At 36.9% G+C, this 18,208-nt stretch overlaps 1 protein-coding gene across 7 annotated transcripts in view; it reads right to left on the minus strand.

Annotated features, from left to right (window-relative positions):
• Window positions 1–758: 758 nt before the first annotated feature.
• Window positions 759–18,208, minus strand: part of AChE-2 (acetylcholinesterase 2) — a 447,910-nt gene continuing 430,460 nt past the window's right edge. For all 7 annotated transcript variants that reach the window (XM_025307356.1, XM_025307359.1, XM_025307357.1 and 4 more), the window contains exon 7: window positions 759–3,545. In XM_025307356.1, coding sequence (XP_025163141.1) covers window positions 3,418–3,545 — 128 coding nt within the window. In that variant the 3' untranslated portion in view covers window positions 759–3,417. The remainder of the gene's footprint in view (window positions 3,546–18,208) is intronic.

Genomic DNA, 18,208 nt, shown 5'->3' on the forward strand with positions numbered 1-18,208 from the left:
TCTATGTGATGCTGTGATAACGTAGGTAGTGTCATATAGGATGTAAAAAGGTGTAAAAAGTACCGAGACGATGAAATATCTCGAAAACTAAGTATTTTAAAAAGTATGTTTCAGATAAAAGTTGTATGTATTCAAGTGGGACATAAAACAACTATATTATTTTGTTTACAGGTGCAGCCACTTTCGAGATATTTACTGATTGTTACTTTTCATAAATGGAAACCCTATCTTTTTATTATATCAGCTTTTTCTACCAATTAATTTTAACAACTTTTGTCTGAAACATTTTTTCATTCGTCTAATATTTTTTAAGATATTTAAGGAAAACTTGGTAACTTTCTCAAGATTTAGCTTACAACATCTCGGTAACTATTTATTTCAGTAACTTTTACATCGGAAAAAAGTGATATTAGACTTTCTTACTCTGTTTGGTCTCAAGAATATATTGTTATAATAGTGCACTAATTTTTGTTAACTTGATGATTGATTGATTTAGTATCTTAACTTTTGTTAACTTGTTGACTTTTGGAAATTTCAAAAAAGTCTAGTTCCATTTTTTTTCGACAAATGCTTACCGAGATATCGTTAGTTAAATATAGAAAAATTACCAAATTTTTCTTAAATATTTCAAAAAATATTAGGCAAACAAAAAAATGTTTCAAGCAGAATTGTTCAAATTAATTGATAGAAAAAAATGATATAACAAAAAATTGGTGTTTAGGAAAAATAATGATCAACGAATATCTCGAAAGTGGCGCCCTCTGTAAACGGAATGGTATAATTGTTTTATGTTCTCTCCTGAAACCGTACAATTTTTCTCTGAAACATTTTTTCTAAAAATTTTGTATAAGCTTAGTATTTGAGGTATTTCGCTCGGTACTTTTTATATATCCTGTATATATATTTTAGCCTGATTGCAGATTAATAGTTTTTCATGCTTGCGCTAACAATCTTTACAGTTTCTTTTCGTGTAAACTTTGTCAATAAGCAAAGAATTATATAGAAATTCCGAATATTTAGCAGAGGCTTTTCGTCTTTTTTGAGATTATTGAGGAACTGAGCTATTTCTGTATGTGATTTTTACGTTATGTTTATTTAATTTCGAAAATATATGGGATCTTTAGAAATATACAAACCCCGGTAATCTTAACAAAGATAGCTAGTTAAAAACCAGTCTAATGTAATTATATTTTTATGTCGTTATATTTCTATAAAACAACGTACAATCAAGATTGGAGAAAGATCGTAGATATCGAAGCTACGCATACGTTGTTTCATAAAATTAAAAAGACATGAAAAAGTACGATCATTCTGCTTCACCTGAAACATCCGAGGTCACTTATCGTCAATAGCTTTCGCATAAGACACACAAATACAGAGACTGTCTCACGATTACAAAAACGCGCATTCGTCCTCGTTCCGACAGGTCCCCAGAGAATATAATGACATCAAATGGCATATCAACAACGCATTATTGCCGTTACAGACGTCATTAACGCATCATTAATATTTCACGGGACCGACGTCACCCTCTTACTTGGTCGCGCGTCGATCCCGCGCGCCACCGGCTTAGCCTAGATCCAACTGCTTTCTTGCGCCTTCGTCGAACGCCCGGGCGATGTTCATGAACGTCTCCGAGACGAACGGCCGAGATTGACTCGCGCCCGCACCGAAGATTGACGTGAGATTAATCGTCTTGCGCTACCGTTTATCGGGCCGCTGATATAATCGCGTTCTTTAACCTACCCCCGTCGCCAATAATTTTCAGCGACTATACGCTATTTAACGTTCTTGCAGCAGAGAATTAATTCCTTCTTGTCGCTCTCCGCCATGAAATTGATACCTCGCCTGTATACTTGTCTGTAGCAGCAGTAGCAGCATCAGCAGTAGCAGCAGCAACAACAGCAGCAGCAGCAATAGCAGATCAGCGGTTTAGTCATAATAATAGTAGTCAATAGTAGTGGTAGGTTGGTTGCGCGAGAAATCAGGTTTGCAATCACCGAGATATCGCGAGGCCGGCCGCAGCTGTTCGCTCAGTCGATAACGAGGAGCGTGCTCGCAAGCGCGCATGCGCGCGGGGCCCAGGCGCGGCTTAACAGCGGTGCTCCGTTACAAGGCGCATTAGCGAGTTTATTGCCGCGGCGCAATAAATCCCGCAGCTGATCTCCCCTCGTTTAATCTGATCCCGCGAGGACGCCGGCGAGAATCCCGAAATTGCGGCCGCGCCCGATCGTCGATTATGTAATCCATTAAACCTCGTGCGATCGCCGCGGGATGATGCTGCTGCTGCTGTTGCCGTTGCCGTTGCTGCGTTGCTCGAGAGAGAGATCGAGCCGGCTCATTCGTCCCCACCTGCGCTTCCCAGATCCACCAGATTTGCGACGACTCGCGAGAGGTCGCTCCGTTTAATCGTCAATCCAACCGCCGGATAATTTCCTTCGCGCGTGTCCTACCGCCGCCAGCGTGGCTCTGGGTGCCCCCGATTTAAATTCCATTTCAATAATCCCCACGAAGATAATCGTGGGCTGCGCTGGTGCGCGAGCGGAGGGACGAACGAGCCGCTGGCGATGGTGTGTGACTGATTACGACAGCCTTCTGCTTCCCATCAACCCGTCATCAGCTCCAACGATCAAACCGGCGAGTATCGATCATAACTTTAGTCACTGGATCGATGTGTACCTGTCAGCACAGATAGAGGTATCTCGCGCTGGTTGATCGCATCCACGGCTTCCGAAGGTCACCGGTGGACGAACGACCGAAAAGAGAAGTAGCAGCAGAAAAATCCGGCGGAGATCGAATTAGAGAAGTCGCTTGGCGGCAAAGTTGTTGGGCGAGCCATCGCAATTGAAAGAGCCCCGCAGCAGCGTCGATCGCTCTCATGGCTTCTTTTGGGGTTTTTGTTCTTTTTGTGTTTCCTTCCCCTCCCTCCCCTTCCCCTTTGTCGATCATGGCGATTCTCGGGTAATCGCAGATCGCGCAGCTCGATCGATCGGTGCTGGGCTTGGTAGAGCTGCTGATTATCATTCGCAAAACGTCGCGCTGCTCTGACGCGGTGATGACGACGCGGCTGCTGATGAAAACGAACCTACCGTCGTGTTGCAGCAGCGGTAGCGTTACAGTCCTATGGCGACGATGGCGACGGCGCCGACGAAGACGACGACGACGACGACGATGGTGATGACGTCGACGTTGACGGCGACGTTGACGACGACGACGACGACGACGATGACGACAGCGACCTATCGATCTCTACGAGTGCTTTTGACGACGCTAAATGCGACCTCGAAGAGTAAGACAACGCTTGCTACGGGATCTTGTTTGTCTGCCGGTGGTGGCGCCAGCGGAGCGTTTCCATCCAGCCAAGTACTTGCCAGCCGTGAGAAGGGATTCGTCGACACGGATGAACAAGCGACCGCTTTATACGAGTCTATATATCGCCAGCATCGGAAGCAAGAGAATGGACGCGATTGGTGATGCACGCAGCTCATCGACGCCCGCGGAGATGCTCGACGCCATCACGCTGTTGCACGCCTCGGGTGTTGGATCTGTGAACAGAAGCAGACGGCAGATCAGCTAAGAGGTTGTCGGAAGACACCTGTGTGTGCTTTTAGGATTAATTAACCGCGAATTAAGGTCCGTAAGAGCTGCGCAAGGATGGTGGCAGCGAATAATTTTTTGCGACGAGGGGGGGAAGAAGTAATAAGTAGGGTTGCCAGATAGTCGGGATTTCCGGGAATTTCCCGGAATTTTTAAGCTTGTCCCGTGTCCAGGAATTTAAGTCTTCTGTTTCGGAAAATTAGAATTTCAACAAAATCATAATCATAACATTCATATATTTAACTGGTACCAAAAAAAACTTGAGAGTCACCGCGATTTATAAGGTCGAATTTTTCGACGTGCCACCTGAGAAAATTGATGTCAACTAAGCCATTCGCGTGGTAAAAAATGCAATCGCACGGTTTATGTTCAAACTTCTCTTTGCTAGTACCTAATTCACGCATTTGTTTGTTGCGAGTGCATAGCGGCATCTCTTAGCCGTCTTACCCCTCTATCTCTCAAATTTAACTAAAATTCTTTAACAACTTATTTTTCAACCGTCGTCTAGAAATGTCCCGGAAATAGTCATTTCGTATTTGGCAATCTTAGTAACAAAAGAAATTACTCGCTACTAACAACCATGAGCATCTCTTGTTGAATGCTATACTTGAAAATTTTACCGACAAAATGCTGGCTCTTGTTCCTCTGCAAAGTTGATGTCACATTAAGAACTACAGATACATTTACAGATACATTTATTCAATGGAAATATGTGAATTGGCGCATTGCTCGGTATGTGACGAAAACGACGAAAAATTTCGAGATTGACATCTTAAGCTGCCAGTTTGTGTTATATTCGCTAGATACAAAAGTTTTGCGGTGTCTTGCAAAATATTAATCGAAATTTAAAATGTGAGACGACGTCCCGAAAAATCGTAATATCGAAATCTGGATATGGAAAAAATCCCCGAAATGTAATTTTGGAAATATTGGAAAGCATGCACCGAAATATTGGAAGCATGCGATTGTTCCGAAAAATTATAACAATTCTTTATTTTATGACTGACAAATAACTTTGTTTACACCGATTGTTTAACACGTTGACTGTCATGCTGATTTTCATTATTTCAATGCGGAACTATAAAGTCTGAATCGTTACAGATATAGTAAATGAATGAAATTCAGGCGATGTATATGTTCGCTCCCTTTGTGCATTTCGACTCCCTTTTGTGTATTTAATTCGTTATTTGCAATTGATTGCGTTTGAAACGTTAATTAGTGAAACATGGTAATATTATAATACACGAAGAAACTATAAGCCTTCCTTCTTTCAGAAAAATTCTTAATTTTTTAGCACTGCAGGAATAAGCTGTCAGTATAGTTTATCTGTCTAAGAAACATAATATATTTTTTAATAGTTGCTAGAACATAAATATTATACTAATAATATGGGAAATAAAAAGAAATATTCAGAGAAGGTCGTCGGTTATAAAATATTCTATAATAATTTTTATTTAATAAATATGCACATAACATCAACCTCAAAAGTTCATGACCTTGACATATGTTGTTAAGGACATGTTCCTGAATTTTATGCAAAAAGTTGCAGCCGTCGCTCATTGTTCATTAGAAAGTTATTAACAAAAGAAGTTGAATAGAATGTATGTGATTTTCGAACAATATGTATATATTTTATTATTATAAAATAATCCGTGATCGAATAATATATCTCGAATATACATTAAATCTCGAGTATATATTAAAAAATGTTAAATCCCAGCAAACACAATATTAAATGTAACATGCATGTTAGTTGTAATTTCCTACTCAATAATATAACTGTTATATAATACAATATAACACATGTGTTCAAAATTGACTTGTCGCGTCAGTTTTTTTCAGATTAAGAAGTTGGTCTTCCAAAAGATTATCATCCGTCAATATCCGAGCCTAATATGTAATGATATTCTGACATATCTTAATAAGATATAGATGTAGATATCTTATAGATATCTTATATAATTAATATCCTTGGAAGTTGACAATAAACCTTCTTAAAAATCTTACAAGTAAAACACATACAATAATAATAATAATAATAAAGTGTGACAAACGAATTATATTTTGACTTCCAACTTCAGATTCGTAATTAGAGGCCCCAAAAACCTTCAGATACCAAAGTTGGTTTGAATCCGCCATCTTTTTACAATTTCGGTCCGTCATATTGGGTCCACCATCTTGAATTTTGTAATTTTATCTCCAGATTCGTAATCAGCGATCTTGAAAACTCTTTACTGACTAGTTCAATGGAAGACAAGTTTGACGGAAATCACATGTAATATGTACAAAGGGTTGAAATAGTGCTTTCATGTTCAAGGATCAAGGGGTTATTTCCACCCTTAAAATGCGTTGTCAGCCAATTTAAAAAAACACGTGTTCAATATTTTTCAATGTTCTACGTGCATGTCAAATTTCATTGGAATCGGTGAGTGACAGTTGGGTAATGTTACTTGTCAATATCATTTTGGTGTGTTGAAGCGTTTGGTAGACCGTATTCGTCGTGTTCACCTTGAATATCGAGAACCAGGCAGTTGGCGATTGTTGCATTTTCTCATCGTTCGTCAATTGTCACTGATTTTTGATCAAAATCAAATTGTCATTGATTTTTTACCAAAAATCAAATTTTATTGCTTCAACATCCATGGTATTCACCCGATTTGGCACCTTATGACTATTTTCTATTCCCTAAGCTGCATTTGGCGATGAAAGGAAACCGTTTTGCATCAATTGAAGATATTCAACGGTCAACGACGAGCAATCTCAACAGTATTCCAATCAGCGACATAAAAAAGTCATTTGATGCACTTCTTGAACATGCAAATCATTGTATTTCTGCTGAAGGAAAATATTTCGAATAAATAAAATGATTTTATCAATGATTTTTTCTTAACTATTTTTGTTTTCTTAAAGCCATTCCGGTTATTTTTGGGACAGACGGTGGATGTATATGAGCACATAATTTTCCCCGTGAAAATCGAAGAATTCGAGAAAGGAAGAATTCCATATGAAAAAAAAATTATAAAAATATTAATTTTGTTGAAATCTCAAAAGATGCCTCAATCAACATAATTTTGCTGTAAGGACTTTGAATAAGAAATATTATTTTTGCTCTATATATCAACAAATAATTTTATATTGAATTATTTTGATTTCATTATTGCATACACGCGATAATGTATTAAACTGATATGATATAATCTTCTTTATATGTACCGTGCCAGATTAATACGTGTTATCACATGCATTACTAAAATTAAGATAATTTAGTATGAAATTGCTATTTAGTGCACATATCAAACGATCGGAATAAACTAACACAATTTGGGATTACGTGTACGCTAATCAATAGAGTAGCTTTAACTCTCACTATCTAATTAAATGATTAGTCATTTCTAACTGCATGCATTAATGATTTATTATTTACTAATTACTTGAAGAAGCAGGAGAACGACGTGTTGAATTAATAACCTGGCGCTGTGATAAGTTACGTTAATATCCAGAAACGCGAATGTACATGTCGTTCATAAAATATTACTAACTTAATTATACTGCTTATGCTGCTGTTATTAAAGCTATTCTGTGTACTATAGTTAGCCAACTGGATCGCTCGCGAGTCAGAACAAACGAAAATTTGGTGATACATTCTATCTCCCTTTGCCTGCTGGCTGCGAGCCAGCAGAACTGTGTGTGACAATAAACTTTCAGAAATTAATATTTTATAGAAACATCACACAAATAATATAAAGAATAATATTCCTTAGAACTTGATATGTCTTTTTTAAATAAAAATGCTCCACGTTTCTCTAATTACCTAAAATAAAAAAAATATTATATTTTATAATAAAATATAAAGTCTTCTTACAAAGAAAAAAAGTAATACTTGTATTGGGTGTACAAATTAGTTTGGTCTGTTTTCAAAAGATGGCTCCGGCTGTTATGAATGGTTCATAGTGACTGCCGATTTTGGAGGTTTCAGAGAGGTTAGACATCTGCCAATAATATTCAGTTTATATCGCTTTGAGTTTCATACAAAAACCTTGCTTTTAACATGTCGTTGAAAATGTCGAATTTTGTGTTAACCAAGCAGCATTTGCGGGAGGTTTTAATTTTCTGCTTTAATTGGAAGAAAAGTGCAGCTGAAGCCCATCGAATGCTTGTTGAAGTTTATGGCGCTCCAACTGATAAATCATGTAGGGAATGGTTTCGACGTTTCAAGGATAGAGATTTCAGCGTCGAAGACAAGCCTCGCTCTGGACAGCCAAAAAAATTCGAGGACAAAGAATTAGAGGCATTACTCGAAGAAGATCAGAGTCAAACGCAAGAGGAGCTTGCAGAATCATTGGGAGTGACTCAACAAGCCGTTTCCGTACGATTGAAAGACATGGGATTTATTCAAAAACAAGGAAATAGATGCCTTATGAACTGAAACTGAGAGACGTTGAAAGGCGATTTTTCACTTGCGAGCAGCTGATTCAAAGGCAACAAAGAAAAGATTTTTTGCATCGGATTGTAACTGGAGATGAGAAGTGGATATTCTACGACAACCCCAAGAAGAAAAAATACTACGCCAAGCCCGGTCAATTGTTGCCATCGACCTCAACATCAACACCATAGCCGAACATACATGGTTCGAAGATCATGCTCTGTATTTGGTGGGACCAAAAGGGTGTTGTTTACTATGAGCTGCTGAATCCTGGAGATCCCATTAAGGGTGATCGGTATCGGCTACAATTGATTCGTTTGAGCCGTGCATTGCGAGAAAAACGGCCGGAATATGAGCAAAGATATAATAAAGTTATTCTTCTTCATGACAACGCTCGGCCTCATGTCGCAAAAAATAAAAAAATATTTGGAAATGTTCAAATGGGATGTTTTACCGCACCCGCCGTATTCTCCGGACATTGCTCCTTCTGATTATTGGTTGTTCCGAAGGATGCAGCACGATTTGGCAGGTCACCGGTTCACTTCTTTCGCAGAAATCGAAAATTGGCTCCAAACTTGGATCGTCTCAAAAGATGAGTCATTTTTTCGAGATGGAATTCGAAAATTGCCTGAGAAATGGGAGAAAGTAGTAGCCAGTGATGGAAAATATTTTAATTGATCTGTTCATTCATTTTGTTTTGAAATAAATACATCTTTTAACACAAAAAAACGGACCGAACTAATTTATACTCCCAATATTAAGAAATATTATTCTTTCATACTTGATGTTTTTTTAAATAATTATTTAATATAAAAAGATTGGCTGTTATTCCGAAAGCAGTCATGTTCTGATTTCAACCAAACTTGGTGAAAAGCTACGTTATAGGTTAGAATGGAAGGTTATAAAAGGATTTTTGGCGAAACAACGTTAAGTGGTTTTTTTAACAATTTTAAGTTGAGCAGTATTTTTATCATATTTTATATCTATTTTATATCGTATCTTATATCTATTTGATGTCTACGATTCAAAGTTAACAAAGCATAATCAACAATCGCGTGCGCAGTGCTATTCACTATACTATTAAGTCAATCGGAAAATTCCGTCCGTTTTCTTGCAAAACGTATGGCTTTATTTAAGAAACAAAATGAAAAAGTACATCAATCGAAGTATTGTCCATCGTTATTGATGACTTTCTCCCATCTTTCGGTCAGCAAACGAATTCCGCGGCGAAAGAATGACTCATCCTTGGAGGCTATCCAGTCAGAGACCCATTTTTCGACATTTTCATAAGAATTGAAGCATTACTCAGCAAGTGTGTGTGCTATCGACCGAAACAAGTAGTAGTCGGAAGGGGCACAGTCTGGTGAATAAGCCGCATGGGCTAACACTTCCCGGCGAAGTGCTTTTAACGTTTCCTTGACAGATTTTGTAACGTGAGGCCGAGCGTCGTCATGAAGCAAAATCACTTTATGCTGTCTCGTTTGATATTCTTGTCGTTTTTCATACAATGCTCGGCTCAAGCGGATCATTTGTTCTCTGTAGAGATTCCCTATGTTTGACCACTTTTCAACAGCTCATGGTACAGCACACCCTTCTGATCCCACCAAATACAGAGCATTGCCTTCTTTCCGTGGATATTCCGTTTTGACGTCGATGTTGAGGGTTGGCCGGGATCGCAAATAGTTTTTCGACGTTTGGAGTCGTCAAAATAAATCCATTTTTCATCCCCAGTAATGATACGATGTAAAAATCCCTTTCTTTGTTGCCTAGCAAACAGAATTTCGCAGGTGGTGTTTTGCCTTTCAATGTCTCTTGCTTCAGTTTATATGGGACCCATTTTCCTTCCTTATAAACCTTTCCTAAAGCTCTCAAACGATCAGAAATGACAGATTGAGCACAATTTAATGCTTCTACAAGTTGCTTTTGCGTTTGACATGGGTCTTCGTCCACCAATGTCTGCAATTCTTCATCTTCGAATACTCTTGGCCGTCCAGAACGCTCTTTGGCCTCTACATCAAAATCACCAATTTTAAAGCGTCGAAACCATTCTCTGCATGTTTTATCGGAAGGAGCATTATCACCATAAACTTCTACAAGCATTCGATGAGCTTCAGTTGCAGTTTTCTTCCAATTAAAGCAAAAGATTAACACTTCGCGCAAATGACGCTTATTTGGCTCAAATTTCGACATTTTCGATGCAGTGAAAAACAATATTATTGATGCAAATGTATACTTTTATGTACTGAATGTTGTTGACAGATATCAAAACAAACTATTAAGCTTCGTTTAGACATTAGAGGTTAACGACAGTTCTAGCTATAGCTACTTGTCGCTAAACGGACGGAACTTTCCGATTTACCTAATAGTATGTGCAATCGTGTACTGTACATACTTGTGATGAAGGTGGACGAAAGGTAGGCGGGCGGGGTGGGAGGGGCGCGCGTAGCGCGCCCTGCTAAACGTACTTGGAACTTACGTGTTAAATCAGATGCGTGCTGCACTGAGCAAAAACGTTTCGTAAACGTAAATGCGTAAGTTGCAAGTGCGTTTAACACGATGCGTTACACGTATCCCCTCTTACTTCCAATGTCTCCTTTCTGCCTCCGCCAATATATTGAGTTGTAAAAAATCTTTTTGGTATTTTTTATTTGTTGTCGTCGATTGTGTTAATCGTGTTTAAGTTTTAATGCGTGGATAAAATATGATAAAAGTACTGATCAACTTAAAATTGTTTAAAAAACCGCTTAACGTTTGAATCGTCAAAATCCTTTTATAACCTTCCATTTTAACTTATAACTTAGCTTTACTATAACATTAGCTTTAACTTATAACATAGCTTTTCACTAAGTTTGGTTGCGGAGCATGGCCGCTTTCGAATGTTTCGCCAAAAGATTAACACATTATAATAATTTTTTAAAAAGTTTTATTTCTTTAAATTCATATTATAATATTTCAATAATATATTATAATAATTTTTTAAAAAGAAAGAATGTCATATATATATTTTTTTATAGAGAGCGGATAATTAATTTCAATAGTACAGTTCTTTGAGTTACGTTTCAACAAATTTATTGTAAGTTGAAAATATCATAAGTTGAAAATGTATTTAATATACAGAATCTATTAGGCAAAAATCGAAATTCAAAAATTCGAAATACAGTTTTTGAACTGAATGGGTGCTTTCGCATTATCGTACAAATGTAAAATTGTCGGGGATCTGTATTATACAGGTTGCACGATTTATCTGAAGACATTGAAATATCTCGAGAACTATGCATTGGATAAAAGAAAGTGGTTAATGAAAGTTGTTAGTCTCGAAGGGGGACATCCAATGATACCAAACTCGTCCTCCCACCCCACCCCCTGGGGGTGGGAGTTGGGAGCAACTTTGAAATCTTAAATGGAAACCCCCATTTTTTATTGCAGATACGGATTCTACGCCACAAAATACGTAAATTTTGTCCGAAACTTTTTTTTTGATTCGTGATAGATGGCGCTGTAATCGCAAAAAATTATATTTTCCGCAATTCTCCAGAAATGATCATTGGATTGAGAAATAAAAAAATACCTGTCCAATATTTTTAAAGAACATAATAAAAGTTATTTTATTTTTTATAGTTTTATAGTTTTTTTATAGTTATTTATTTTATAGTGAGCTCTGACCGCATTGCACTGCCTTTTATAATAAGCCGTAGTTCGCCATACACCCACAGTGGCGCGTCGAGCAGTTCCCTCTTCGATTCGGGTTCCCATTTGAGATTTGAACGTTACCACCTACCCTACCTCGAGAGGATGGGGGGGGAATGACTTTTATTATGTTCTTTAAAAATATTGAACAGGTATTTTTTATTTCTCAATCCAATGATAATTTCTGGAGAATTGCAGAAAATATAATTTTTTGCGATTACAGCGCCATTTATCACGAATAAAAAAAAAAGTTTCGAACAAAATTTACGTATTTTGTGGCGTAGAATCCACATTTGCAATAAAAAATGGGGGTTTCTATTTAAGATTTCAAAGTTGCCCCCAACCCCCACCCCCACGGGGTGGGGTAGGAGGTCGAGTTTGGTATCATTGGATTCCCCCTCCGAGACTAACAACTTTCATTAACCATTTTTTTTTATCCAATGCATAGTTCTCGTGATATTTCAATGTCTTCAGATAAATCGTGTACCCTGTATTGTATTATTGTACAAAGTGTCTCCAAGATAATTTGGTCAAGTAATAATACAATATTCTAGACATCAAAACAAATGAAAAAAATTTAATAAAAATTGTTTCCAAAAATCAGCTGTTGACGAATTATTAGGTGTTTGAATTAATTCTGTCCGCTTTTTTCGTTAAAAAAAGACTTTAGTATGAAAAAACACGAATAAGTACACTGATGAAACACGTTACAACATGTGAGAGAATCCCTCCGTAAAAACTGTTAAAAAGATCAAATAGAGGGGACCAACAGTCCCTTCTACCTAACAAGGTCTTTTCTTAAAACGCTTGCCTGTTCTTTGCCTGCGAGTCTCATCTATATAATATTCCACATACTATTTTAATAAACATATAAAATGTATCACAACAAAATAACATACCAACACATAACTGTCAAATGTACATCGATAAACTATACAATGTTTATTTTTACAGACAAGTAAAATTAATTTTCATCCACAATATTGCGAAGCAATGGAAACATTTTATAATATGTAGACATTTATAAAGTTTGTATTTGATTTTGACTTGTATAAAATTTATATGTTGCTTGAAAAATATATAATCAGTTCATACGATTTATATATTTTTTATTTCATATTGCGTTCAAATATCCCGAAATATCCTTATTTTTTATATAAAAACGAAATAAATTAAAAAATAAATAAATAATTATTAATAACGTATTACTATATGTCGAAAATTAAAGAAAAAAAGAAAAAAAGCCATGAAGTGAAGCAGTCGTCGGTGGGATCCGAACGCTCGCCGCCGGTGCAAAAATCTATGTGTAGGAGCCTTAGTCCCCTCAGATACGCCGCTTACTCGAAAAAGGTTGTAAAGTTCTGCTTATGTGGGACGTAGTTGCGTGACCCTAACTTTGTCTCTTAAATTCTCTTAAACAAAGGCGCATTGGCACGAACGGCTCTAGGGTTTTCATCACCTACATATAAGCTATCGAACGCACTATGACTCGTTCGAAAAACGATTTTCTAATTGGCGTCATCTCTTTGTAAGTTATTAATCAATTTCGGCCATCAAGCTTTTTCAAAAACTATGCATATATATGATGTTGAATATATGTAAAAGTCGTTGACCTAGCCCCTTAGACTGATATTGAAAATGTCCTCGTTTGAATAAGACCAGTAACATGGTTTCGCGTACTTTTTTTATGTTTCTGGGAATCAAAAATAGCTTTTCTATTCGAAATCTTTATAGGCGTGGTATGTAATATGCAAAGAAACACTTCTGCATCATCAATTCATACGCTATGGACATGATATCTCAAGATGTGATTTTCACAAAAGATAAATGGAATTAACACTTCAGAATGATAGAGCAGTAGCAACAGGATACACATCAGGTTTATTAATCGTAGCATATTCTTTTTCTGATGTTTATAACTCTGACTAAATAACTGTCGATCTCAGTCATTTATCATTGTAAAGGATGTGATAAGTACGTAAAAAGTACTTTTGAACTTCTTGTTGATTGATCCATTCTTAATGTAGATTTTGTGAAAAAAGAAAACATAATAGTATATTCAAAGGATTGATAATTACTTGGCGCGAGTGCCAACATTTTGTAGCAAAGTTGGAAAAAAAGCAACAACTGACTTTTCTTCGAAAAAGCACACTAACGAGGCTAATGAAGACTACTTACAAGTCAGAATCTTCAGATTTGCAAGATACTCCGTCAATTTCTGTAAAAGTGGCGGTAAATATAAAAATATGTATTATATCTGAGAAGAAATATATAGTTCGTAAGAAAAGCGGCAATCTCGTACGCGTTTCATACTATTATGTTTTATGGTACACGTCTTTCTGGCACACGATTTCGCAATTGTTGAGGAAGTGCAACAATTCATCGATAACTTAGTTCATTCTAAGAGCAAAGATTTCTTTTATCGTGTTTTTTGCCTGAAAGATCTGTTTTTTGCCTGAAAGATGACAAAAAGTAGATAATGCCGGAAAATATTTTGATTAAAGATATGTCATTTATAATAATAATATTAATAAAAAACATTGTCCTAACGATGGAAACTTTTGCATAATGAACCATGAAAGAAGAAGAACGTACTAGGTGGCGACGGGACGCCGTGCGTTCGGGACCTGCATCTTATTTTCGATCCGAAAAGAGAAAAATATCGAAGCGCAGTAGTCGCTTGACCGGGAATCGAAACCGAGTCTTTTCGCTTGCCAGGCGACTGCTCTAAACCACTGAGCTACCTGACGCTCCACGCTTACGATATTCTCCTCTCCCTAGATACCATTAAGAGATGTCGTTCGGAAGTGACATCTCTAGTGCTATTCCGAGCGCACAGCGACTACAGAGAGAGGGGCATGTTTACTTGTATCAGTGGTACAAGCTGCTAATATCTCATAGTCAAAGGTTGCTATCCTTTAAGACCTGCTGTCCATGTATGCCGGCTTCCACCGTTGCCCTTCCTTATCCGGTGCAAATCATACAAATAAGCCCCGGGTGGACGCCATATTTTGGCTGCCCCGGGCGCTTGAACACGTTTTGCAACGCGCCGAGGGGGGATCCATTAATGTATGTACATAGTTTCATATCAATGTTGAAATTCTTTTAGATGAATCGTTATAAATATCTGCTTGTCTCATTTTTAGCTGATAATTGAATCATTTTTCGCAGAGGGTTAACCCTTTGAGGCACGTATTTTTCAGAAAATCCGAATCACATGAAAATTTATATATGGGGGTTTCTTGGGTCTCTGATGACGAATCCGTTATCAGATTTTCGAAATTCAAGATGGCGGATCTAAGATGGCGGATGCAAAAATAAAAAATCATGATAATTTCGGTGACAACGAGTATTCTAGGATTTTTGGAGTCGCTGATTCCGTTATCGATTCCGTTATATGAATCCGTTATCAGATTTTCATAATTCAAGATGGCGGATTCAAGATTGCGGCCACAAATTAACTAACCGGATGAAAAATTAACTAACCGGAAGACAATGTCAGGTAAATGTACTAGAATTCCATGATCCGCCAACTTGAATCTGCGATCTTGAACAATGAGTTTTGGACCTCGGATTCGTAATCAACGACCTTGAAAGTTAACCAAAGTACAATTTCAGCTAATCATATAAAAATTTTATGATCTGCCATCTTGGAAAATAAATTTTAGAATTTGGATCTCAGATTCGTAATCAGCGAGCTCACAAACTAATCAGAGCACAATTCTAGTTCATTTTATGTACATTCTATGATCCGCCATCTGGAATTCGCCATCTTGGAAAATGAATTTTAGAATGTGGACGTCAGATTCGTAATCAGCCACCTCAAAAACTAACCAGAGTAATTTTAGCTAATTTAATAAAAATTATAAGATCCGCCATCTTGAGTCCGCCATGTTGGAAAATTAATTTTGAAATTTGGACCTCAGATTCGTAATCAGCGATCTAAAAAACCCCCATATCTTGATTTTGAGCAAAAAATTCACTCATAGTTCATGGAAAGTGATTTTTTTATGTAAAAATATTTTTCACACTTTGTTTATTTATAATAAATGGACAACTTATGCAATATACTTTTCAACCTTTCATGTATGTTCCCATATCATATAAGAAGCTAAAAAACCCGACAAGAATCCTTTAAATATGAAATATTTCATGAAAATGTGAGAACAAATAGGAAAATATGATAAGTATACTTACCACTATACCTCAAAGGGTTAAGAGAAACACGTGAAGTCGGAATTTTTTCTTCTCTTTCTTTCCGTGACGCCGATTACTTCTCGCTCTCTCCCTCAGCCCGGCATTTTATACCTGACTGCGAGTAGACGTCATCGTGAAAGACGCGCGCGTATTTGGAAAGGCCGCTCGAAAATATCCTATTGCGTATTCGTTGCAGCGTTATTGCATAGCTGAAAGCCCTCGACAGTTTATGCGCTGGGCTACCTCGCTGCGAGTGCGTTGTCGAAAACGCGGCGATGGAAAACTATCATCGAGCACAGTGGTACGTGCGCAATCGGCTGCCTCGCTTTGCAAACAATCGCTGCTGTTTAATCCGATATATTCCGGATAAACAGAAACATTGAAATTATTTGCAATGGCAGCTGGCCGATGCGTGCCCCGCGAGTATCGAGTTCCGCCAAGTGCGTGTCACGAACTTGGGCGCGTAGCGCGCAATGTCACTCGCTGACATAATGAAACGGTCAACGTAGAAACATCGGTCACGTGACTCGCTATTGATCGACCGATAGTCGAATTATTTATCGTGCCGGTGTTTAAAGAGCGCGCAATATTGATAGGAGGGTAAACTTAATCGCGTAATCCCATCGTCGCGGTGACCTTCGCGCATGCGCGTGTGCACGTTTCGAGTATCGAAGGTGAACCTTCTCGTCCTCGAAATCGCGTAGATTGAATTTGCGAGTGTTAACTTCTAACGAGAGAATATGATATACATATGTTAGGAAGGAAAAGCTCGAAACACCACGATTACATAGTGAAATAATTACATTCGGGAAAACCATTTTGCGATAAATGCCGCGCTGAAAAGGAATCGAATAAAAACGGTTAATTCGCCGTTTTTAACAATCCTGGAATTAAGCTTATTCGACTCGATTTGAATTGTTTCGACTGATTTTTTAGCGCACACTGAGAAATCCGATAAAAAGAATTAAATTCGGGATTATGCAAAATTCCGTTACACAAACTGCAATCGAGTCAAATTGGATGGAATTGCGTAGCTGAAGTATGAACGATAAAATTTAGTCAACGCTAAAATATTGACGGAATAGAAATGTGGAATGTGGAAAATGATGAAATTGAATGTATGATTTACAGCTGTTCTTTTAACTATGAAAGGATTTATTTAATTACGTTATGCAAGTAATTCTACTCCTTCTGGGGAGAAGCTTAAATAAATCAGATGATAAATACAACTAATAAAATATTGGTTCTGTCTCATGGTCAATTCAGTGAGCTACTATTTAAATTTGTCTTACACAAACGAGAGATGAAAGGAAGACGATAATTTTGCTGCAAGAGTTAAGATTATTTCGCCATATATAATCCTGAAATTGATATCGGATATGTTTAATCTGATTTAAATCCATTCGATACATCTTTATATAATGTGCACAAACCAGCATAAATAATTTTAACACAAAATAGTGTAATAAGGTTATTAGAACTTTTTAATAATTCTTTCACAAAATTGCGTGATTTATTATTTGCTTATTATTTAAAAAAGCTGAGACAACGAACAATAACCCGCTACTTTACGTTAAAAAAAAATCGAAACGTATTTTAAAACGAGAACATGTTAAAGAATTTAGAAGATATTATTAACCAGTTAATCAATTTATTGACCAGTTGGGAAATATTACTAATTACAATATAGTGAGAATTTAAATGTTTTCCTATATAAACTTTTTTATATCTTTTATCATGTCTTCCAGTTATGTAGGAATATATCTATCAGTAGTTCGTTTATTTTATTGAGAAACATAATAAATTTTTGTAATGATATATAGGTTGTAATATTAACATACAAGTCAGGATGATGGGTTGCTTGCTTCTATGCGAACGATAATGTAGATAGAGGTTGCCGAAATTCGTTGCACTCGTTGACTTTATTGATAATGATATTTGCAGTGCTCTCAGTTATGACAAATGCAACTAACTTTGCACCGTGATCGTTATGACAGTATCGACCGTTTATCGACAGAAGTCGAGCCTCATTGAATTAAAAAAGATGTTTAAAAAAAGTGAAACTGAGAAATAAATATTACGGAATTAAGCAGAATAAATAAGAGTAATAGTTAAAGAGATAAATAATACAACATATTTTCTGATTTCGCATAATTTCTTAATTGTTTTCTTACGTTGAAAAGTTCGATAGAAATTGGAGATTAGAAAGAACGATACAGAAATATTTAAAAGTTTTATATATTTCATCCATGTTTCTACAAAAGATCACTTCTGCAAAAGTATAAACGCAGTAAATTACGTTTC

This window comes from Harpegnathos saltator, unplaced genomic scaffold, assembly GCF_003227715.2.
Source record: "Harpegnathos saltator strain DR-91 unplaced genomic scaffold, Hsal_v8.6 scaffold846, whole genome shotgun sequence".
NCBI lineage: Eukaryota > Metazoa > Arthropoda > Insecta > Hymenoptera > Formicidae > Harpegnathos > Harpegnathos saltator.